Raw genomic sequence first — 23,842 nt, forward strand, 5'->3', positions numbered from 1 at the left:
GAGTCCTCAGCCTTGATCCTAATAACACAACACATCCATGGAGCCCTCAGCCTTGATCCTACAACACATCCATGGAGTCCTCAGCCTTGATCCTACAACACAACACATCCATGGAGTCCTCAGCCTTGATCCTACAACACATCCATGGAGTCCTCAGCCTTGATCCTACAACACAACACATCCATGGAGTCCTCAGCCTTGATCCTACAACACATCCATGGAGTCCTCAGCCTTGATCCTACAACACAACACATCCATGGAGTCCTCAGCCTTGATCCTAATAACACAACACATCCATGGAGCCCTCAGCCTTGATCCTACAACACAACACATCCATGGAGCCCTCAGCCTTGATCCTACAACACATCCATGGAGTCCTCAGCCTTGATCCTACAACACAACACATCCATGGAGTCCTCAGCCTTGATCCTACAACACAACACATCCATGGAGTCCTCAGCCTTGATCCTACAACACATCCATAGAGCCCTCAGCCCTGATCCTACAACACATCCATAGAGCCCTCAGCCTTGATCCTACAACACATCCAGAGCCCTCAGCCTTGATCCTATAACACAACACATCCATAGAGCCCTCAGCCCTGATCCCAATAACACATCCATAGAGCCCTCAGCCTTGATCCCAATAACACATCCATAGAGCCCTCAGCCTTGATCCTACAACACATCACAACGTTAATAGGTTTTTGATCCAAAATGGCACCCATAGGGCTCTAGTCACTATTTAGGGAATAGGGTGGGTCAGGTGCTGTTTCGGATACACGCCAAATCAAGTTTATTTAAAGTGTGTCTGTGTGTGTGTGTCTCTCTCTGTGCGTGTGTGTTTTTGTATGTTAGTGCTGAGCGATTAAACCGAAATATCAGTTATGTTTTTGTTTTTTTAAACAACTAATTGACCAACAATGACTTGAATTAGGTTGTTTTCTGTGAGCTCACATCCAGCCTGAACTGTGTGATGTAGTAGGGAGTTGTAGTTTCTCTAGAGATTAACCACATCCAGCCTGAACTGTGTGATGTAGTAGGGAGTTGTAGTTTCTCTAGAGATAAATCACATCCAGCCTGAACTGTGTGATGTAGTAGGGAGTTGTAGTTTCTCTAGAGATAAATCAGACCCAGCCTGAACTGTGTGATGTAGTAGGGAGTTGTAGTTTCTCTAGAGATAAACCACATCCAGCCTGAACTGTGTGATGTAGTAGGGAGTTGTAGTTTCTCTAGAGATAAACCACATCCAGCCTGAACTGTGTGATGTAGTAGGGAGTTGTAGTTTCTCTAGAGATAAATCACATCCAGCCTGAACTGTGTGATGTAGTAGGGAGTTGTAGTTTCTCTAGAGATTAACCACATCCAGCCTGAACTGTGTGATGTAGTAGGGAGTTGTAGTTTCTCTAGAGATTAACCACATCCAGCCTGAACTGTGTGATGTAGTAGGGAGTTGTAGTTTCTCTAGGCGATAAATCAGACCCAGCCTGAACTGTGTAATGTAGTAGGGAGTTGTAGTTTCTCTAGAGATAAAGCAGACCCAGCCTGAACTGTGTGATGTAGTAGGGAGTTGTAGTTTCTCTAGAGATAAACCACATCCAGCCTGAACTGTGAGATGTAGTAGGGAGTTGTAGTTTCCAACAGGCCAATATTCCACATAGTATAGCGCAGAAATCGTGGTCATTAACTACAACGACCATAATCCATTGCGCAGCTACTTGTCCGGTCTGAGGTGAGATCCTGAGGTGATACAGAGAGCAGCTGTTGCCTAGCAACATCGCTCCCTGAAAATACATAATCTAAGAGATTGATAGTAGGTATTCAGAGGTCAAAAAGCCTTATTTACTTTTGAAGAACTACTAAAATAGTGATTTTATAAAAAGTAATGTGAATAACTGATGGTTTATAAGTGATCAGTAGTAAATGGTCAGTGACAACTATTAGGGGTTTATTCTGTGTTGTTACAGCATTCAATCCACATAACAGCGCATTCAATGTTAAGCAAAACAATTATTTGAAACCCGAAAATCGGTGATTATTTTTTTATTTTTTATTAACGAACTGAAACGAGCTCAAAAAGCTTAAAATGAGTCAGGAATCAGTCAGGAATCAGTCAGGAATCAGTCAGGAATCAGTCAGGAATCAGTCAGGAATCAGTCAGGAATAGTCTGCGTGGTGTTCTAGCACTCACCTGAAGAAGACATTGAAGCCGAACATTGTGAACATGATGACCAGGTATCCAATCACTCCCACCGCATAGCTCAGCTTATAGATCAATAGAAACCATTTATACACCATCCTGAAAAACACACACAGTAAATGACCTCTCTCCCTTGTGGTTACCCCCCCCCACTCCAGGACAGTGGTTAACCCCCCCCCCCCACTCCAGGACAGTGGTTAACCCCCCCCCACTCCAAGACAGTGGTTAACCCCCCCCCACTCCAGGACAGTGGTTAACCCCCCCCCCCCACTCCAGGACAGTGGTTAACCCCCCCCCCCCCCACTCCAGGACAGTGGTTAACCCCCCCCCCCACTCCAGGACAGTGGTTAACCCCCCCCCAACCCAGGACAGTGGTTAACCCCCCCCCCACTCCAGGACAGTGGTTAACCCCCCCCCACTCCAGGACAGTGGTTAACCCCCCCCCCCCCCACTCCAGGACAGTGGTTAACCCCCCCCCCACTCCAGGACAGTGGTTAACCCCCCCCCACTCCAGGACAGTGGTTAACCCCCCCCCCCCCTCCAGCGTACCGTGGTGTCTAACAGGACAGTGGTTAACCCCCCCCCCACTCCAGGACGGTGGTTAAGCCCCCCCCCCTCAGCGTACCGTGGTGTCTAACAGGACAGTGGTTAACCCCCCCCCCACTCCAGGACAGTGGTTAACCCCCCCCCCCTCCAGCGTACCGTGGTGTCTAACAGGACAGTGGTTAACCCCCCCCCCACTCCAGGACAGTGGTTAACCCCCCCCCCCTCCAGCGTACCGTGGTGTCTAACAGGACAGTGGTTAACCCCCCCTCCCCCCTCCAGGACAGTGGTTAACCCCCCCCCTCAGCGCACCGTGGTGTCTAACAGGACAGTGGTTAACCCCCCCTCCCCCCTCCAGGACAGTGGTTAACCCCCCCCCTCCAGGACAGTGGTTAACCCCCCCCCCCCTCCAGGACAGTGGTTAACCCTCCCCCCTCCAGGACAGTGGTTAACCCCCCCCTCCAGGACAGTGGTTAACCCCCCCCCCCCTCCAGTGTACTGTGGTGTCTGACAGGACAGCGGTTAACCCCCCCCCCCCTCCAGGACAGTGGTTAACCCCCCCTCTCCCCTCCAGGACAGTGGTTAACCCCCCCCCCCTCCAGTGTACTGTGGTGTCTGACAGGACAGCGGTTAACCCCCCCCCCCCCCCTCCAGGACAGTGGTTAACCCCCCCTCTCCCCTCCAGGACAGTGGTTAACCCCCCCCCCCTCCAGTGTACTGTGGTGTCTGACAGGACAGCGGTTAACCCCCCCCCCCCCAGGACAGTGGTTAACCCCACCCCCCCCTCCAGGACAGTGGTTAACCCCACCCCCCCCTCCAGGACAGTGGTTAACCCCACCCCCCCCTCCAGGACAGTGGTTAACCCCCTCCCCCTCCAGGACAGTGGTTAACCCCCCCCCCCTCCAGGGCAGTGGTTAACCCCCCCCCCCTCCAGGACAGTGGTTAACCCCACCCCCCCCTCCAGGACAGTGGTTAACCCCCCCCCCCCCTCCAGGACAGTGGTTAACCCCCCCCCCCCTCCAGGACAGTGGTTAACCCCCCCCCCCCCCCCTCCAGGACAGTGGTTAACCCCCCCCCCCCCCTCCAGGACAGTGGTTAACCCCCCCCCCCCTCCAGGACAGTGGTTAACCCCCCCCCCCCTCCAGGACAGTGGTTAACCCCCTCCCCCTCCAGGACAGTGGTTAACCCCCCCCCCTCCAGGACAGTGGTTAACCCCACCCCCCCCCTCCAGGACAGTGGTTAACCCCACCCCCCCCTCCAGGACAGTGGTTAACCCCCCCTCCCTCCAGCGTACCGTGGTGTCCGACAGGACAGTGGTTTGCGTGTAGCTCTGAAGACGACATAGCTGGTGATGACAGAGAACATTCCCCACATGGAGAGAAACCTCCACCAGTAGAGTTTTATAGTGAAATAGAGAGGAACCACCCACATCTGGAGCAGGGTGACCAACTGGAGAGAGAGAGAGAAGGGGGAGGGAGAGAGACAGAGGGGGAGGGAGAGAGACAGAGGGGGAGGGAGAGAGACAGAGGGGGAGGGAGAGAGACAGAGGGGGAGGGAGAGAGAGAAAGAGAGAGAGGGGGAGGGAGAAAGACAGAGAGATGGGGAGCGAGAGACAGAGAGAGAGAGGAGACAGAGGGGAGAGAGAGAGAGAGAGACAGACAGAGAGAGAGAGACAGAGACAGAGAGAGAGACAGAAACAGAGACAGAGAGAGAGAGACAAATAGACAGAGGTCAGGTGTGTGTGTGTGTATGTGTGTGTGTGTCTTTAACCACATACATATTTCTAGTGGATGTAAAATCAGTCATACACACTGTCTGGCTCCTGGACAAAACAGAGATGCTTGTTCTAGGTCCCAAGAAACAAAGAGATCTTCTGTTGAATCTGACAATTAATCTTAATGGTTGTACAGTCGTCTCAAATAAAACTGTGAAGGACCTCGGCGTTACTCTGGACCCTGATCTCTCTTTTGAAGAACATATCAAGACCATTTCGAGGACAGCTTTTTTCCATCTACGTAACATTGCAAAAATCAGAAACTTTCTGTCCAAAAATGATGCAGAAAAATTAATCCATGCTTTTGTCACTTCTAGGTTAGACTACTGCAATGCTCTATTTTCCTGCTACCCGGATAAAGCACTAAATAAACTTCAGTTAGTGCTAAATACGGCTGCTAGAATCCTGACTAGAACCAAAAAATTTGATCATATTACTCCAGTGCTAGCCTCTCTACACTGGCTTCCTGTCAAAGCAAGGGCTGATTTCAAGGTTTTACTGCTAACCTACAAAGCATTACATGGGCTTGCTCCTACCTATCTCTCTGATTTGGTCCTGCCGTACATACCTATACGTACGCTACGGTCACAAGACGCAGGCCTCCTAATTGTCCCTAGAATTTCTAAGCAAACAGCTGGAGGCAGGGCTTTCTCCTATAGAGCTCCATTTTTATGGAACGGTCTGCCTACCCATGTCAGAGACGCAAACTCGGTCTCAACCTTTAAGTCTTTACTGAAGACTCATCTCTTCAGTGGGTCATATGATTGAGTGTAGTCTGGCCCAGGAGTGGGAAGGTGAACGGAAAGGCTCTGGAGCAACGAACCGCCCTTGCTGTCTCTGCCTGGCCGGTTCCCCTCTTTCCACTGGGATTCTCTGCCTCTAACCCTATTACAGGGGCTGAGTCACTGGCTTGCTGGGGCTCTCTCATGCCGTCCCTGGAGGGGGTGCGTCACCTGAGTGGGTTGATTCACTGTTGTGGTCATCCTGTCTGGGTTGGCGCCCCCCCCCCCCCTTGGGTTGTGCCGTGGCGGAGATCTTTGTGGGCTATACTCAGCCTTGTCTCAGGATGGTAAGTTGGTGGTTGAAGATATCCCTCTAGTGGTGTGGGGGCTGTGCTTTGGCAAAGTGGGTGGGGTTATATCCTTCCTGTTTGGCCCTGTCCGGGGGTGTCCTCGGATGGGGCCACAGTGTCTCCTGACCCCTCCTGTCTCAGCCTCCAGTATTTATGCTGCAGTAGTTTATGTGTCGGGGGGCTGGGGTCAGTTTGTTATATCTGGAGTACTTCTCCTGTCCTATTCGGTGTCCTGTGTGAATCTAAGTGTGCGTTCTCTAATTCTCTCCTTCTCTCTTTCTTTCTCTCTCTCGGAGGACCTGAGCCCTAGGACCATGCCCCAGGACTACCTGACATGATGACTCCTTGCTGTCCCCAGTCCACCTGGCCATGCTGCTGTTCCAGTTTCAACTGACCTGAGCCCTAGGACCATGCCCCAGGACTACCTGACATGATGACTCCTTGCTGTCCCCAGTCTACCTGGCCATGCTGCTGCTCCAGTTTCAACTTCCACCTGACTGTGCTGCTGCTCTAGTTTCAACTGTTCTGCCTTATTATTATTCGACCATGCTGGTCATTTATGAACATTGAACATCTTGACCATGTTCTGTTATAATCTCCACCCGGCACAGCCAGAAGAGGACTGGCCACCCCACATAGCCTGGTTCCTCTCTAGGTTTCTTCCTAGGTATTGGCCTTTCTAGGGAGTTTTTCCTAGCCACCGTGCTTCTACACCTGCATTGCTTGCTGTTTGGGGTTTTAGGCTGGGTTTCTGTACAGCACTTTGAGATATCAGCTGATGTACGAAGGGCTATATAAATAAATTTGATTTGATTTGATTTGTAACCCACCATTTTGGATCCAACCCACCCAGCCAGTCGCCGGCTGCTGTACTCACATTGTATGAGCGGTTGTGCCGCTGCTTCCACTGTACCAGTACGATCTGAGCCACCACTAGTGTAGCGATGAGGATGAGCACCATCTCTGCATGCATGGCCTCATGGCCCCGGTGCTTCACGTGCAGGCGCTCATGCTGTACTCTGGGGGGGGGGGGGGGGGGGGGGGGGGGGGGGAGAGAGAGAGAGAGAGAGAGAGAGAGAGAGAAGAAAGAGAGATCTAAAAGGTGCCATGATGAATCTCTCTAGAATGAGAGCAGTGTCAAAAATAACTTCCATGAGCTTCTCTGAGATCTAGCCTTGTGGGACACTAACAATAGTCAGATACCGGGACGTCGATGACTACTCCCAGAATTCACTACAGTAGGTACCAGAGACATACAGTGGATTCAGAATTCACTACAGTAGGTACCAGAGACAAACAGTGGATTCAGAATTCACTACAGTAGGTACCAGAGACAAACAGTGGATTCAGAATTCACTACAGTAGGTACCAGAGACAAACAGTGGATTCAGAATTCACTACAGTAGGTACCAGAGACAAACAGTGGATTCAGAATTCACTACAGTAGGTACCAGAGACAAACAGTGGATTCAGAATTCACTACAGTAGGTACCAGAGACATAACAGTGGATTCAGAATTCACTACAGTAGGTACCAGAGACCACCTTATTTATAAAATTATTATTTTTCCTCATCAATCTACACACAATACCCCATAATGACATCACAGTACCCCATAACGACATCACAGTACCCCACAATGACATCACAATACCCCATTATGACAACAAAAAAACATAAGTATTCAGACCCTTTGCTACGAGGCTCGAAATTGAGCTCAGGTGCATCCTGTTTCCATTGATCATCCTTGAGATGTTTCTACAACTTGATTGGAGTCCACCTGTGGTAAATTCAATTGATTAGACATGATTTGGAAAGGCACACACCTGTCTATATAAGGTACCTGTCTATATAAGGTCCCACAGCTGACAGTGCATGTCAGAGCAAAAACCAACCCATTGAGGTCGAAGGAATTGTCCGTAGAGACCCGAGAGTTGTGTCGAGGCACAGATCTGGGGAAAGGTATCAAAAATGTTCTGCAGCATTGAAGGTTCAGAACACAGTGGCCTTCTTAAATGGAAGAAGTTTGGAACCACCAAGACTCTTCCTAGAGCTGGCCGCCCGGCCAAACTGAGCAATCGGGAAAGAAGGGCCTTGGTCAGGGAGGTGACCAAGAACCACATGGTCACTCTGACAGAGCTCTAGAGTTCCTCTGTGAAGATAGGAGAACCTTCCAGAAGAACAACCATCTCTGCAGCACTCCACCAATCAGGCCTTTATGGTAGAGTGGCCAGACGGAAGCCACTCCTCAGTAAAAGGCACATGACAGCCCGCTTGGAGTTTGCCAAAAGGCACCTAAAGGACTCTCAGACCATGAGAAACAAGATTCTCTGGTCTGATGAAACAAAGATTGAACTCTTTGGCCTGAATGCCAAGCGTCACGTCTGGAGGAAACCTGGCACCATCCCTACGGTGAAGCATTTGCTGTGGCAGTATCATGCTGTGAGGATGTTTTTCAGTGGCAGGGACTGGGAGACTAGTCAGGATTGAGGCAAAGATGAACAGAGCAAAGTACAGAGAGATCCTTGATGAAAACCTGCTCCAGAGCTCTCAGGACCTCAGACTGGGGCTAAGGTTCACCTTACAACAGGACAACGACCCTAAGCACACAGCCAAGACAACACAGGAGTGACTTCGGGACAAGTCTCTGAATGTCCTTGAGTGGCCCAGTCAGAGCCTGGACTTGACCCCGATTGAACATCTCTGGAGAGACCTGAAAATAGCTGTGCAGCGACGCTCCCCATCCAACCTGACAGAGCTTGAGAGGATCTGCAGAAAAGAATGGGGAAAAACTCCCCAAATACAGGCGTGCCAAGCTTGTAGCGTCATACCCAAGATGACTGGAGGCTGTAAGCAACAAAGCACTGAGTAAAGGGTCTGAATACTTGTTTTTTTAGTTGTTGTTTTTTATTACATTTGCCATTTCTAAAAACCTGTTTTTGCTTTGTCATTATGGGGTATTGTGATGTCATTATGGGGTATTGTGATGTCATTATGGGGTATTGTGATGTCATTATGGGGTATTGTGATGTCATTATGGGGTATTGTGATGTCATTATGGGGTATTGTGATGTCATTATGGGATATTGTGATGTCATTATGGGGTATTGTGATGTCATTGTGGGGTATTGTGATGTCATTATGGGGTATTGTGATGTCATTATGGGGTATTGTGATGTCATTATGGGGTATTGTGATGTCATTATGGGGTATTGTGATGTCATTATGGGGTATTGTGATGTCATTATGGGGTATTGTGATGTCATTATGGGGTATTGTGATGTCATTATGGGATATTGTGATGTCATTATGGGATATTGTGATGTCATTATGGGGTATTGTGTTTAGATTGATAAAGGGAACAAAACGATTTAATCATTTTTAGAATAAGGCTGTAAAGTAACAAAATGTGTAAAAAGTCAAGGGGTCTGAATACTTTCCGAAGGCCCTGTATATAGCAACACCGTCTGACTGTCCAATCACTGGTTCTATATGACAACACCGTCTGATTGTCCAATCACTGGTTCTATATGACAACACCGTCTGACTGTCCAATCACTGGTTCTATATGACAACACCGTCTGACTGTCCAATCACTGGTTCTATGACAACACCGTCTGACTGTCCAATCACTGGTTCTATATGACAACACCGTCTGACTGTCCAATCACTGGTTCTATATGACAACACAGTCTGACTGTCCAATCACTGGTTCTATATGATAACACCGTCTGACTGTCCAATCACTGGTTCTACTGTATAAAGCAACACCGTCTGACTGTCCAATCACTGGTTCTATATGACAACACCGTCTGACTGTCCAATCACTGGTTCTATATGACAACACAGTCTGACTGTCCAATCACTGGTTCTATATGATAACACCGTCTGACTGTCCAATCACTGGTTCTACTGTATAAAGCAACACCGTCTGACTGTCCAATCACTGGTTCTATATGACAACACCGTCTGACTGTCCAATCACTGGTTCTATATGACAACACAGTCTGACTGTCCAATCACTGGTTCTATATGACAACACCGTCTGACTGTCCAATCACTGGTTCTATATGACAACACCGTCTGACTGTCCAATCACTGGTTCTATGACAACACCGTCTGACTGTCCAATCACTGGTTCTATATGACAACACCGTCTGACTGTCCAATCACTGGTTCTATATGACAACACAGTCTGACTGTCCAATCACTGGTTCTATATGATAACACCGTCTGACTGTCCAATCACTGGTTCTACTGTATAAAGCAACACCGTCTGACTGTCCAATCACTGGTTCTATATGACAACACCGTCTGACTGTCCAATCACTGGTTCTATATGACAACACCGTCTGACTGTCCAATCACTGGTTCTATATGACAACACCGTCTGACTGTCCAATCACTGGTTCTACTGTATAAAGCAACACCGTCTGACTGTCCAATCACTGGTTCTACTGTATATAGCAACACCGTCTGACTGTCCAATCACTGGTTCTATATGACAACACCGTCTGACTGTCCAATCACTGCTTCTATATGACAACACCATCTGACTGTCCAATCACTGGTTCTACTGTATATAGCAACACCGTCTGACTGTCCAATCATGGGTACGATTGAGCCTCAGAATGTGTGCGTGGTATGATCGTCAGGTGCCATGCCCACCGGATCCAGTATCTCAGAAACAGCTGCCCTCCTGGGCTTTTCACGCACGACAGTGTCTTGGGTTTAACACGAATGGTGCGACAAACTACAAACATCCGGTCAGCGGCAGCCCTCTGGGACAAAACAGCTCGTTGATGGAGAGAGGTTGATAGAGAACGGCAAGAATCGTGCACGCTGACACGCGGAGCACAAACAGTGTAGCTCAAACAGGCAAATAACGGCGCAGAACGACATCTCAGAACGCTTGTCACGGATGAGCTATTTTCATCACACTGGAGCTAAAAACGACAAAAAGCCGTCACCAACACTGGACAATTGAGGAGCGCAAACACACATAGCCTGGAACATGACAGAGAGTTCAGTTTACTGGAGTGTCCTGGTCAGTCCTCCAGAACCTCAACCCTATAGAGCATAATGGGATGAGATGGAACGGGCTGTTACAATGTACCGATCGTCCAATCTGCAGCAACTACGTGATGCCATCGAGTCAGCAGGGACCAGCATCTCTGTGGAACTGGTCCCGACAACTTCTAGAATGCTCTGAAGAATTCAGGCTGTTCTGGAGGCAGAGGGGGGGCCGACCTGGTACTAGATCGGTGTACCTAATAAACTGTCCGGGTCAGTGTATAGCAATACTGTCTGACTGTCCAATCATGGTTTCTATATGAGATATTTATGCGGAAATGCGGAGTACAGCCTGGATACAGCCCTTAGCCGTGGTATATTGGCCATATACCACAAACCCCAGAGGTGCCTTATTGCTATTATAAAAACTGTCATACCCGTGGTATACAGTCTGATATACCACGGCATTCAGACAATCAGCTTCCAGGGCTCAAACCACCCAGTTAATAATATAGCATTATAAAACTGTGTGGTTCGAGCCTTCAATGCTGATTGGCTTACAGCCGTGGTATATCAGACCGTATACCACGGGTATGACAAAAACATGTATTTTTACTGCTTTAATAGGTTGGTAACCAGTTTATAATATCAATAAGGCACCTCCGCGTTGCGTCGTGCCTAAGAACATCCCCTAGCCGTGGTATATCGGCCGTATACCACACCTCCTTGGGCCTTATTGCTAAATTATACCATGGCATTGTTGAATATTTGTTTCTGATTGGATTGAAAAGGCATTCTAGAGCGTACATTATTTTTCTATAAGGCACGGTATAGAGTACCACAGTATGAGTCATGATACACATAAAACCTTGTGGTCAAACAAGGAAATATCAACATATTCGACCTGTGTTTACACCCCAGAAAGAAATGCTCATTAGCTGCTAATGTGGCTATCATAAAGAGCTAGAAATGCTCATTAGCTGCTAATGTGGCAATCATAAAGAGCTAGAAATGCTCATTAGCTGCTAATGTGGCTATCATAAAGAGCTAGAAATGCTCATTAGCTGCTAATGTGGCTATCATAAAGAGCTAGAAATGCTCATTAGCTGCTAATGTGGCTATCATAAAGAGCTAGAAATGCTCATTAGCTGCTAATGTGGCTATCATAAAGAGTTAGAAATGCTCATTAGCTGCTAATGTGGCTATCATAAAGAGCTAGAAATGCTCATTAGCTGCTAATGTGGCTATCATAAAGAGCTAGAAATGCCATGATGATCTAGACGAGACTGCTGAGTCAAGGCAAAGGTAAGAATCTCTGGATTAACTATTTAATGTTAGCTAAATTTAATAATGAATAAATTGGCTACATTTCTTTAAATGTGAACTGTCTTGTGCAACTTTTAAATTGACACTACCTGTTAGCAAAGGTGTCCATTAGAGATGATGTGCAGGAGCATGCTGGGATTTATAGTCTTGCATGATGTCTACTTTGATGCTAATTAGCATTTTCGAATAAGAGTAAATAGAGACGAATATATTGATAATGGTCACCATGTCTGATGCTAATTAGCATTTTCGAATAAGAGTAAATATAGATGAATATATTGATAATGGTCACCATGTCTGATGCTAATTAGCATTTTCGAATAAGCGTAAATAGAGACGAATATATTGATAATGGTCACTATGTCTGAGATATTTACATGGTTATCAAAATTTCACGTCAGGGTGAGCCGACACAAAACATAGTCCTTATTGTAAGCGTTTCTAAAATTCCTTATGGGGAACATGAATGGTGGAAAAACTACTGAAACCATTTCCCTGTTTGATCGCTAGGTTTTATGGGTATTATGACACCTCCACTGTGGGCCTCTATATCAGCATGGTAGAATTCAATGGCTATATTTAATTCTTACATGTTCGATATTTCAGTTGTTTTTGAAAGCAAAAGTCAAATTGAAAACATTGGCATTTGTGTAATTCAATTTTCATAATGTCTGTGTGGTTACCAAGGCAACCGCGGTAGCTATCTAGTCAACTTGCTAACTACTTCAGTGGACATTGAAAACATTTCTACTGGCAAAATGTGGTCAATTATACCCATGGTATAAAAGAGATAATCAACTCTGGGATTTATGTGCAACTCCGTGTACCATTCCACTAGTGTGTTATCATTATTTTACATTGAATGTTTGGCCCGTCCTTGATTATCCCTTACATGCTGTCTGAAATGTCCAATCACGGGCTCTATAGGATATACAGAGCATTCAGAAAGTATTCATACCCCTTGACTGATTCCACATTTTGTTGTTGTTACAGACTGAACTCAAAATGGATTAAAGAAAAATAATGTTTCACCCTTCGGCGCACAATACCCCCAAACAACAAAGTGAAAACATGTTTCGACATTTATGCATTGAAAATGAAATACAGAAATATCTAATTTACGTACGTATCCACACCCCTGGGGTCAATACTTTTTAGAAGCACCTTTGGCAGCGATTATAGCTTTGGTATGTCTGTATCTGCTTTGAGTCGACTTGGGTATGTCTGTATCAGCTTTGAGTCGACTTGGGTATGTCTGTATCAGCTTTGAGTCATCTTTGGTATGTCTGTATCTGCTTGGGTGTGTCTGTATCTGCTTGGGTGTGTCTCTATCAGCTCTGAGTCGTCTTGGGTATATCTCTATCAGCTTTGAGTCATCTTGGGTATGTCACAATCAGCTTTGAGTCGACTTGGGGATGTCTGTATCAGTTTTGCACATTTGGATTTGGGGGTTCTCTCACATTCTTCCAGCTAAATGAGGAGCAGCGGTTAACAGCAATCTTCAAGTCTTTCCACAGATTTTCAATGAGATTCTGGTCTGGTCTTTGGCTGGACCACTCAAAGCCTTTCACATTCTTGTTCTGAAGCCATTGCAGCGTTGCTTTGGCTGTGTGCTTGGGATCATTGTCCTGTTGGAACATAAATCTTCACACCAGTCTAAGGTCGTTTGAACTCTGAAGCAGGTTCTCTTCAAGGACTTGAATGTATTTGGCTTCATTCATTGTTCCCTATATCCTTACCAGTCTCCCAGTCGCTGAAAAGCATCCCCATAGCATGATGCTGCCACCACCATGCTTCACGGTAGGGACGATGTTAAACAGGTGATAAGCTGTGCCTGGTTTACTCCAGACATAGCGCTTTGCATTCAGGCCAAATTGTTCACTTTCGTCTCATCAGACCAGCGAATATTTGACCTTATGACCTCAGTCTTTCACGTGCCTTTTTTCAACTCCAGGTTTGCTGTCATGTGCCTTTTTCTCAGGAGTGGCTTCCGTCTGACCACTCTCCCAGAAAGCCCAATGGTGAAGAGCTGACAGGTTCTCCCATCTCAGCCAAGGAACTCTGGTCACCGTGTTCTGTCACAGTGGTCACCTCCCTGACCAAGGTCATTCTTGCCCGGGTTGCTCAGTTTGGTGGGACAGCCTGCTCTCGGCAGAGTCTGAGTAGTTTCATATTTTTCCCCATTTCCCAATGATATAAACTTTCAACACTGTAGAAATGGTTTTATACCCTTCCCCAGATATAGAGTTATGATGAGGCATAGGTTATATCAGAGATCTAGAGACAGTTCCTTGGACTTCGTGGTATAGTTTCTGCCCTGTCGACTGTGGGACCTTATATAGACAGGTGTGTTTCTTCAAAATAATTTCCAAACAATTGAATTGGCCACAGGAGGACTGAAGTCAAGTTGTAGTGACGTCTCAAGGATGATCAGCGGAGATCGGATGCATCGTAGCTCAATTTAGAGCGTTATGGCAAAGGAGTGTGAATACTTACGTGAATTAGATATTTCCCCATTTACAACCAATTTGAACACATTTCTAAAAACATGTTTTCACTTTGTCATTATGGGGTATTGTGATGTCATTATGGGGTATTGTGATGTCATTATGAGGTATTGTGATGTCATTATGGGGTATTGTGATGTCATTAGGGGGTATTGTGATGTCATTATGGGGTATTGTGATGTCATTATGGGGGTATTGCGATGTCATTATGGGGTATTGCGATGTCATTATGGGGTATTGCGATGTCATTATGGGGTATTGCGATGTCATTATGGGGTATTGCGATGTCATTATGGGTTATTGCGATGTCATTATGGGGTATTGCGATGTCATTATGGGGTATTGTGTGTAGATTGGTGAGAGAGGAAAAAACCATTTAATCCATTGTGTATTCAAATGTGGAATAAGTCAAGGGGTATAAATACCTTCTCACTGTCCAATTACGGGTTCTACTTTCTCACTGTCCAATTACGGGTTCTACTTTCTCACTGTCCAATTACGGGTTCTACTTTCTCACTGTCCAATTACGGGTTCTACTTTCTCACTGTCCAATTACTGGTTCTACTTTCTCACTGTCCAATTACTGGTTCTACTTTCTCACTGTCCAATTACGGGTTCTACTTTCTCACTGTCCAATTACTGGTTCTAAATGAGGACTTACTTCCAGTTCTCCCTGTGAGTCATTTTCAGGAGATCCCCCTAGAAGAGAGAGAAGAGATAGAGAGGAGAGAGGGAAGAGAGAGAGAGAGAGAGAGAGAGCGAGAGTTCTTTTAGAACTCACCAAAAACGACACATATCTAGGACTAAATATCAGCAACACAGGTAGCTTTCACAGGGCTGTGAATGAGCTGAGAGACAAAGCAAGAAGAGCATTCTATGCCATTAAAATAATAAATAAATAATTAAAAAAAGAACATTCAAATCGAAATCCCAATTAGAATCTGTCTCAGAATGTTCCAATCAGTTCTAGAACCAGCTGCTCTATAAATCCCAATTAGAATCCGTCTCAAAATGTTCCAATGAGTTCTAGAACAAGTTGCTCTATATGGCAGTGAAGTATGGGATCCACACTTATAATGAATTGACCAAATGGGACAAACATCCAATCGAAACACTGCATGCAGACCGTATTGCAACTGCAAAGAAAACTAGAGCACGTAGAGCAGAAGTGGGCCAATACCACCTCCTTATTCAAATAGAACCAAAGAGACATCACATTTTACAACCATCTAAAAACAAGTGACTCCAAAACATTCCATCACACAGCTCTACAATGTCAAGAGATGAAACAAGAGAAGAGTCCCCTCAGCCAGCTGGTTCTGAGGCTCAGTTCACTAACCCAAACCAACCCCATAGAGCCTCAGGACAGCAGTCAGCCAGCTGGTTCTGAGGCTCAGTTCACTAACCCAAACCAACCCCATAGAGCCTCAGGACAGCAGTCAGCCAGCTGGTTCTGAGGCTCAGTTCACTAATCCAAACCAACCCCATAGAGCCTCAGGACAGCACTCAGCCAGCTGGTTCTGAGGCTCAGTTCACCAACCCAAACCAACCCCATAGACCCTCAGGACAGCACTCAGCCAGCTGGTTCTGAGGCTCAGTTCACTAATCCAAACCAGCCCCATAGACCCTCAGGACAGCACTCAGCCAGCTGGTTCTGAGGCTCAGTTCACCAACCCAAACCAACCCCATAGACCATCAGGACAGCACTCAGCCAGCTGGTTCTGAGGCTCAGTTCACTAATCCAAACCAACCACATGGAGACTCAGGACAGCACTCAGCCAGCTGGTTCTGAGGCTCAGTTCACCAACCCAAACCAACCCCATAGAGCCTCAGGACAGCACTCAGCCAGCTGGTTCTGAGGCTCAGTTCACCAACCCAAACCAACCCCATAGACCCTCAGGACAGCACTCAGCCAGCTGGTTCTGAGGCTCAGTTCACCAACCCAAACCAACCCCATAGAGCCTCAGGACAGCAGTCAGCCAGCTGGTTCTGAGGCTCAGTTCACCAACCCAAACCAACCCCATAGAGCCTCAGGACAGCAGTCAGCCAGCTGGTTCTGAGGCTCAGTTCACCAACCCAAACCAACCCCATAGAGCCTCAGGACAGCAGTCAGCCAGCTGGTTCTGAGGCTCAGTTCACTAATCCAAACCAACCCCATAGAGCCTCAGGACAGCACTCAGCCAGCTGGTTCTGATGCTCAGTTCACTAACCCAAACCAACCCCATAGAGACTCAGGACAGCACTCAGCCAGCTGGTTCTGAGGCTCAGTTCACCAACCCAAACCAACCCCATAGAGCCTCAGGACAGCAGTCAGCCAGCTGGTTCTGAGGCTCAGTTCACTAATCCAAACCAACCACATAGAGACTCAGGACAGCAGTCAGCCAGCTGGTTCTGAGGCTCAGTTCACTAATCCAAACCAACCACATAGAGACTCAGGACAGCAGTCAGCCAGCTGGTTCTGAGGCTCAGTTCACCAACCCAAACCAACCCCATAGAGCCTCAGGACAGCAGTCAGCCAGCTGGTTCTGAGGCTCAGTTCACTAATCCAAACCAACCACATAGAGACTCAGGACAGCAGTCAGCCAGCTGGTTCTGAGGCTCAGTTCACCAACCCAAACCAACCCCATAGAGCCTCAGGACAGCAGTCAGCCAAGCTGGTTCTGAGGCTCAGTTCACTAATCCAAACCAACCACATAGAGTCTCAGGACAGCACTCGGCCAGCTGGTTCTGAGGCTCAGTTCACTAATCCAAACCAACCACATAGAGCCTCAGAACAGCAGTCAGCCAGCTGGTTCTGAGGCTCAGTTCACCAACCCAAACCAACCCCATAGAGCCTCAGGACAGCAGTCAGCCAGCTGGTTCTGAGGCTCAGTTCACTAATCCAAACCAACCACATAGAGTCTCAGGACAGCACTCGGCCAGCTGGTTCTGAGGCTCAGTTCACTAATCCAAACCAACCCCATAGAGTCTCAGGACAGCAGTCAGCCAGCTGGTTCTGAGGCTCAGTTCACCAACCCAAACCAACCCCATAGAGCCTCAGGACAGCACTCAGCCAGCTGGTTCTGAGGCTCAGTTCACTAATCCAAACCAACCACATAGAGTCTCAGGACAGCAGTCAGCCAGCTGGTTCTGAGGCTCAGTTCACTAACCCAAACCAACCCCATAGAGCCTCAGGACAGCACTCAGCCAGCTGGTTCTGAGGCTCAGTTCACTAATCCAAACCAACCCCATAGAGCCTCAGGACAGCACTCAGCCAGCTGGTTCTGAGGCTCAGTTCACTAACCCAAACCAACCCCATAGAGCCTCAGGACAGCACTCAGCCAGCTGGTTCTGAGGCTCAGTTCACTAACCCAAACCAACCCCATAGAGCCTCAGGACAGCAGTCAGCCAGCTGGTTCTGAGGCTCAGTTCACTAATCCAAACCAACCCCATAGAGCCTCAGGACAGCACTCAGCCAGCTGGTTCTGAGGCTCAGTTCACCAACCCAAACCAACCCCATAGACCCTCAGGACAGCACTCAGCCAGCTGGTTCTGAGGCTCAGTTCACTAATCCAAACCAGCCCCATAGACCCTCAGGACAGCACTCAGCCAGCTGGTTCTGAGGCTCAGTTCACCAACCCAAACCAACCCCATAGACCATCAGGACAGCACTCAGCCAGCTGGTTCTGAGGCTCAGTTCACTAATCCAAACCAACCACATGGAGACTCAGGACAGCACTCAGCCAGCTGGTTCTGAGGCTCAGTTCACCAACCCAAACCAACCCCATAGAGCCTCAGGACAGCACTCAGCCAGCTGGTTCTGAGGCTCAGTTCACCAACCCAAACCAACCCCATAGACCCTCAGGACAGCACTCAGCCAGCTGGTTCTGAGGCTCAGTTCACCAACCCAAACCAACCCCATAGAGCCTCAGGACAGCAGTCAGCCAGCTGGTTCTGAGGCTCAGTTCACCAACCCAAACCAACCCCATAGAGCCTCAGGACAGCAGTCAGCCAGCTGGTTCTGAGGCTCAGTTCACCAACCCAAACCAACCCCATAGAGCCTCAGGACAGCAGTCAGCCAGCTGGTTCTGAGGCTCAGTTCACTAATCCAAACCAACCCCATAGAGCCTCAGGACAGCACTCAGCCAGCTGGTTCTGATGCTCAGTTCACTAACCCAAACCAACCCCATAGAGACTCAGGACAGCACTCAGCCAGCTGGTTCTGAGGCTCAGTTCACCAACCCAAACCAACCCCATAGAGCCTCAGGACAGCAGTCAGCCAAGCTGGTTCTGAGGCTCAGTTCACTAATCCAAACCAACCACATAGAGTCTCAGGACAGCACTCGGCCAGCTGGTTCTGAGGCTCAGTTCACTAATCCAAACCAACCACATAGAGCCTCAGAACAGCAGTCAGCCAGCTGGTTCTGAGGCTCAGTTCACCAACCCAAACCAACCCCATAGACCCTCAGGACAGCACTCAGCCAGCTGGTTCTGAGGCTCAGTTCACCAACCCAAACCAACCCCATAGAGCCTCAGGACAGCAGTCAGCCAGCTGGTTCTGAGGCTCAGTTCACCAACCCAAACCAACCCCATAGAGCCTCAGGACAGCAGTCAGCCAGCTGGTTCTGAGGCTCAGTTCACCAACCCAAACCAACCCCATAGAGCCTCAGGACAGCAGTCAGCCAGCTGGTTCTGAGGCTCAGTTCACTAATCCAAACCAACCCCATAGAGCCTCAGGACAGCACTCAGCCAGCTGGTTCTGATGCTCAGTTCACTAACCCAAACCAACCCCATAGAGACTCAGGACAGCACTCAGCCAGCTGGTTCTGAGGCTCAGTTCACCAACCCAAACCAACCCCATAGAGCCTCAGGACAGCAGTCAGCCAAGCTGGTTCTGAGGCTCAGTTCACTAATCCAAACCAACCACATAGAGTCTCAGGACAGCACTCGGCCAGCTGGTTCTGAGGCTCAGTTCACTAATCCAAACCAACCACATAGAGCCTCAGAACAGCAGTCAGCCAGCTGGTTCTGAGGCTCAGTTCACCAACCCAAACCAACCCCATAGAGCCTCAGGACAGCAGTCAGCCAGCTGGTTCTGAGGCTCAGTTCACTAATCCAAACCAACCACATAGAGTCTCAGGACAGCACTCGGCCAGCTGGTTCTGAGGCTCAGTTCACTAATCCAAACCAACCCCATAGAGTCTCAGGACAGCAGTCAGCCAGCTGGTTCTGAGGCTCAGTTCACCAACCCAAACCAACCCCATAGAGCCTCAGGACAGCACTCAGCCAGCTGGTTCTGAGGCTCAGTTCACTAATCCAAACCAACCACATAGAGTCTCAGGACAGCAGTCAGCCAGCTGGTTCTGAGGCTCAGTTCACTAACCCAAACCAACCCCATAGAGCCTCAGGACAGCACTCAGCCAGCTGGTTCTGAGGCTCAGTTCACTAATCCAAACCAACCCCATAGAGCCTCAGGACAGCACTCAGCCAGCTGGTTCTGAGGCTCAGTTCACTAACCCAAACCAACCCCATAGAGCCTCAGGACAGCACTCAGCCAGCTGGTTCTGAGGCTCAGTTCACTAACCCAAACCAACCCCATAGAGCCTCAGGACAGCAGTCAGCCAGCTGGTTCTGAGGCTCAGTTCACTAATCCAAACCAACCCCATAGAGCCTCAGGACAGCAGTCAGCCAGCTGGTTCTGAGGCTCAGTTCACTAATCCAAACCAACCACATAGAGTCTCAGGACAGCACTCGGCCAGCTGGTTCTGAGGCTCAGTTCACTAATCCAAACCAACCACATAGAGTCTCAGAACAGCAGTCAGCCAGCTGGTTCTGAGGCTCAGTTCACCAACCCAAACCAACCCCATAGAGCCTCAGGACAGCACTCAGCCAGCTGGTTCTGAGGCTCAGTTCACTAATCCAAACCAACCCCATAGAGCCTCAGGACAGCACTCAGCCAGCTGGTTCTGAGGCTCAGTTCACTAACCCAAACCAACCCCATAGAGCCTCAGGACAGCACTCAGCCAGCTGGTTCTGAGGCTCAGTTCACTAACCCAAACCAACCCCATAGAGCCTCAGGACAGCACTCAGCCAGCTGGTTCTGAGGCTCAGTTCACCAACCCAAACCAACCCCATAGAGCCTCAGGACAGCACTCAGCCAGCTGGTTCTGAGGCTCAGTTCACCAACCCAAACCAACCCCATAGAGCCTCAGGACAGCACTCAGCCAGCTGGTTCTGAGGCTCAGTTCACCAACCCAAACCAACCCCATAGAGCCTCAGGACAGCACTCAGCCAGCTGGTTCTGAGGCTCAGTTCACCAACCCAAACCAACCCCATAGAGCCTCAGGACAGCACTCAGCCAGCTGGTTCTGAGGCTCAGTTCACCAACCCAAACCAACCCCATAGAGCCTCAGGACAGCACTCAGCCAGCTGGTTCTGAGGCTCAGTTCACCAACCCAAACCAACCCCATAGAGCCTCAGGACAGCACTCAGCCAGCTGGTTCTGAGGCTCAGTTCACCAACCCAAACCAACCCCATAGAGCCTCAGGACAACACTCAGCCAGCTGGTACTGAGGCTCAGTTCACCAACCCAAACCAACCCCATAGAGCCTCAGGACGGCACTCAGAACATCTGACCCAACCGTATCATCACAAAACAAAAATAAATATATATCACCTATTGGAAAAACACCACAACAAATCTAAGTAAACTTCAATGCTATTTGTCTCTAAACAGACAGTACATGGTGGCAGACTATCTGACCACTGTGACTGATAGAAAACTGAGGAAAACACTGACTAGGTTCAGACTCAGTGAGCACAGTCTGGCTATAGAGACCGGTCGTCACAGACAAACCTGGCTGTCCAGAGAGGACAGTCGGGCTATAGAGACCGGTCGTCACAGACAAACCTGGCTGTCCAGAGAGGACAGTCGGGCTATAGAGACCGGTCGTCACAGACCAACCTGGCTGGTTTCTTTTGATTTTACCATGATGTCAAGCAAAGAGGCACTGAGTTTGAAGGTAGGCCTTGAAATACATCCACAGGACTCAAATTATGTCAATTAGCCTATCAGAAGCTTCTAAAGCCATGCCATCATTTTCTGGAATTTTCCAAGTTGTTTAAAGGCACAGTCAACTTAGTGTATGTAAACTTCTGACCCACTGGAATTGTGATACAGTGAATTATAAGTGAAATAATCTGTCTGTAAATAATTGTTGGAAAAATGATTTGTGTCATGCACAAAGTAGATGTCCTAACCGACTTGCCAAAACTATAGTTTGTTAACAAGAAATTTGTGGAGTGGTTGAAAAATGAGTTTTAATTACTCCAACCTAAGTGTATGTAAACTTCCGACTTCAACTATACATAGAGATGAACCTGGAGAAGTGTCCCCTAAGCAAGCTGGTCCTGGGGCTCAGTTCACAAACACAAACAAACCCCCAGGACAGCAACACAATTAGACCCAACCAAATCATGAGAAAACAAAAAGATAATTACTTGACACATTGGAAAGAATTAACAAAAAAACTGAGCAAACTAGAATGCTGTTTGTCCCTAAACAGAGAGTACACAGCGGCAGAATACCTGACCACTGTGACTGACCCAAACTTAAGGAAAGCTTTGACTATGTACAGACTCAGTGAGCATAGCCTTGCTATTGAGAAAGGCCGCCGTAGGCAGACATGGCTCTCAAGAGAAGACAGGCTATGTGCTCACTGCCCACAAAATGAGGTGGAAACTGAGCTGCACTTCCTAACCTCCTGCCAAATGTCAATTTTATTAGTCACATGCGCCAAATACAACAGGTGTAGTAGACCTTACAGTGAAATGCTGAATACAACAGGTGTAGTAGACCTTACAGTGAAATGCTGAATACAACAGGTGTAGTAGACCTTACAGTGAAATGCTGAATACAACAGGTGTAGTAGACCTCACAGTGAAATGCTGAATACAACAGGTGTAGTAGACCTCACAGTGAAATGATGAATACAACAGGTGTAGTAGACCTCACAGTGAAATGATGAATACAACAGGTGTAGTAGACCTCACAGTGAAATGCTGAATACAACAGGTGTAGTAGACCTCACAGTGAAATGCTGAATACAACAGGTGTAGTAGACCTCACAGTGAAATGCTGAATACAACAGGTGTAGTAGACCTCACAGTGAAATGATGAATACAACAGGTGTAGTAGACCTCACAGTGAAATGCTGAATACAACAGGTGTAGGTAGACCTCACAGTGAAATGATGAATACAACAGGTGTAGTAGACCTCACAGTGAAATGCTGAATACAACAGGTGTAGGTAGACCTCACAGTGAAATGATGAATACAACAGGTGTAGTAGACCTCACAGTGAAATGATGAATACAAAAGGTGTAGTAGACCTCACAGTGAAATGCTGAATACAACAGGTGTAGTAGACCTTACAGTGACATGCTGAATACAACAGGTGTAGTAGACCTTACAGTGAAATGCTGAATACAACAGGTGTAGTAGACCTTACAGTGAAATGCTGAATACAACAGGTGTAGTAGACCTTACAGTGAAATGCTGAATACAACAGGTGTAGTAGACCTCACAGTGAAATGATGAATACAACAGGTGTAGTAGACCTCACAGTGAAATGCTGAATACAACAGGTGTAGTAGACCTCACAGTGAAATGCTGAATACAACAGGTGTAGTAGACCTCACAGTGAAATGCTGAATACAACAGGTGTAGACCTCACAGTGAAATGCTGAATACAACAGGTGTAGTAGACCTCACAGTGAAATGCTGAATACAACAGGTATAGTAGACCTCACAGTGAAATGCTGAATACAACAGGTATAGTAGACCTCACAGTGAAATGATGAATACAACAGGTGTAGTAGACCTCACAGTGAAATGCTGAATACAACAGGTGTAGGTAGACCTTACAGTGAAATGCTGAATACAACAGGTGTAGTAGACCTCACAGTGAAATGATGAATACAACAGGTGTAGTAGACCTCACAGTGAAATGATGAATACAACAGGTGTAGTAGACCTCACAGTGAAATGCTGAATACAACAGGTGTAGTAGACCTTACAGTGAAATGCTGAATACAACAGGTGTAGTAGACCTTACAGTGAAATGCTGAATACAACAGGTGTAGTAGACCTTACAGTGAAATGCTGAATACAACAGGTGTAGTAGACCTCACAGTGAAATGATGAATACAACAGGTGTAGTAGACCTCACAGTGAAATGCTGAATACAACAGGTGTAGGTAGACCTTACAGTGAAATGCTGAATACAACAGGTGTAGTAGACCTTACAGTGAAATGCTGAATACAACAGGTGTAGTAGACCTCACAGTGAAATGCTGAATACAACAGGTGTAGTAGACCTTACAGTGAAATGCTGAATACAACAGGTGTAGTAGACCTCACAGTGAAAT

General features: G+C 47.6%; 1 protein-coding gene across 5 annotated transcripts in view; it reads right to left on the bottom strand.

Moving 5' to 3' along the window:
• The window catches only part of rnf175 (ring finger protein 175), a 46,383-nt gene that overhangs the window by 15,410 nt on the left and 7,131 nt on the right, over window positions 1-23,842 (bottom strand). For 4 of the 5 annotated variants that reach the window (XR_004211079.1, XM_031832655.1, XM_031832657.1 and 1 more), the window contains exons 2-5: window positions 15,096-15,133; window positions 6,466-6,607; window positions 4,037-4,191; window positions 2,191-2,298 (exon numbers count right to left, since the gene is read on the bottom strand). Coding sequence is in view for 4 of the 5 variants with exons in the window: in XM_031832655.1 (XP_031688515.1) it covers window positions 2,191-2,298; window positions 4,037-4,191; window positions 6,466-6,607; window positions 15,096-15,133 (443 nt within the window). In the remaining variant the exon portion in view is untranslated. The remainder of the gene's footprint in view (window positions 1-2,190; window positions 2,299-4,036; window positions 4,192-6,465; window positions 6,608-15,095; window positions 15,134-23,842) is intronic. The other variant, XM_031832656.1, reaches the window with a different exon arrangement.

The sequence above is a fragment of the Oncorhynchus kisutch genome, linkage group LG9 (assembly GCF_002021735.2).
Source record: "Oncorhynchus kisutch isolate 150728-3 linkage group LG9, Okis_V2, whole genome shotgun sequence".
NCBI classification, from domain to species: Eukaryota; Metazoa; Chordata; class Actinopteri; order Salmoniformes; family Salmonidae; genus Oncorhynchus; species Oncorhynchus kisutch.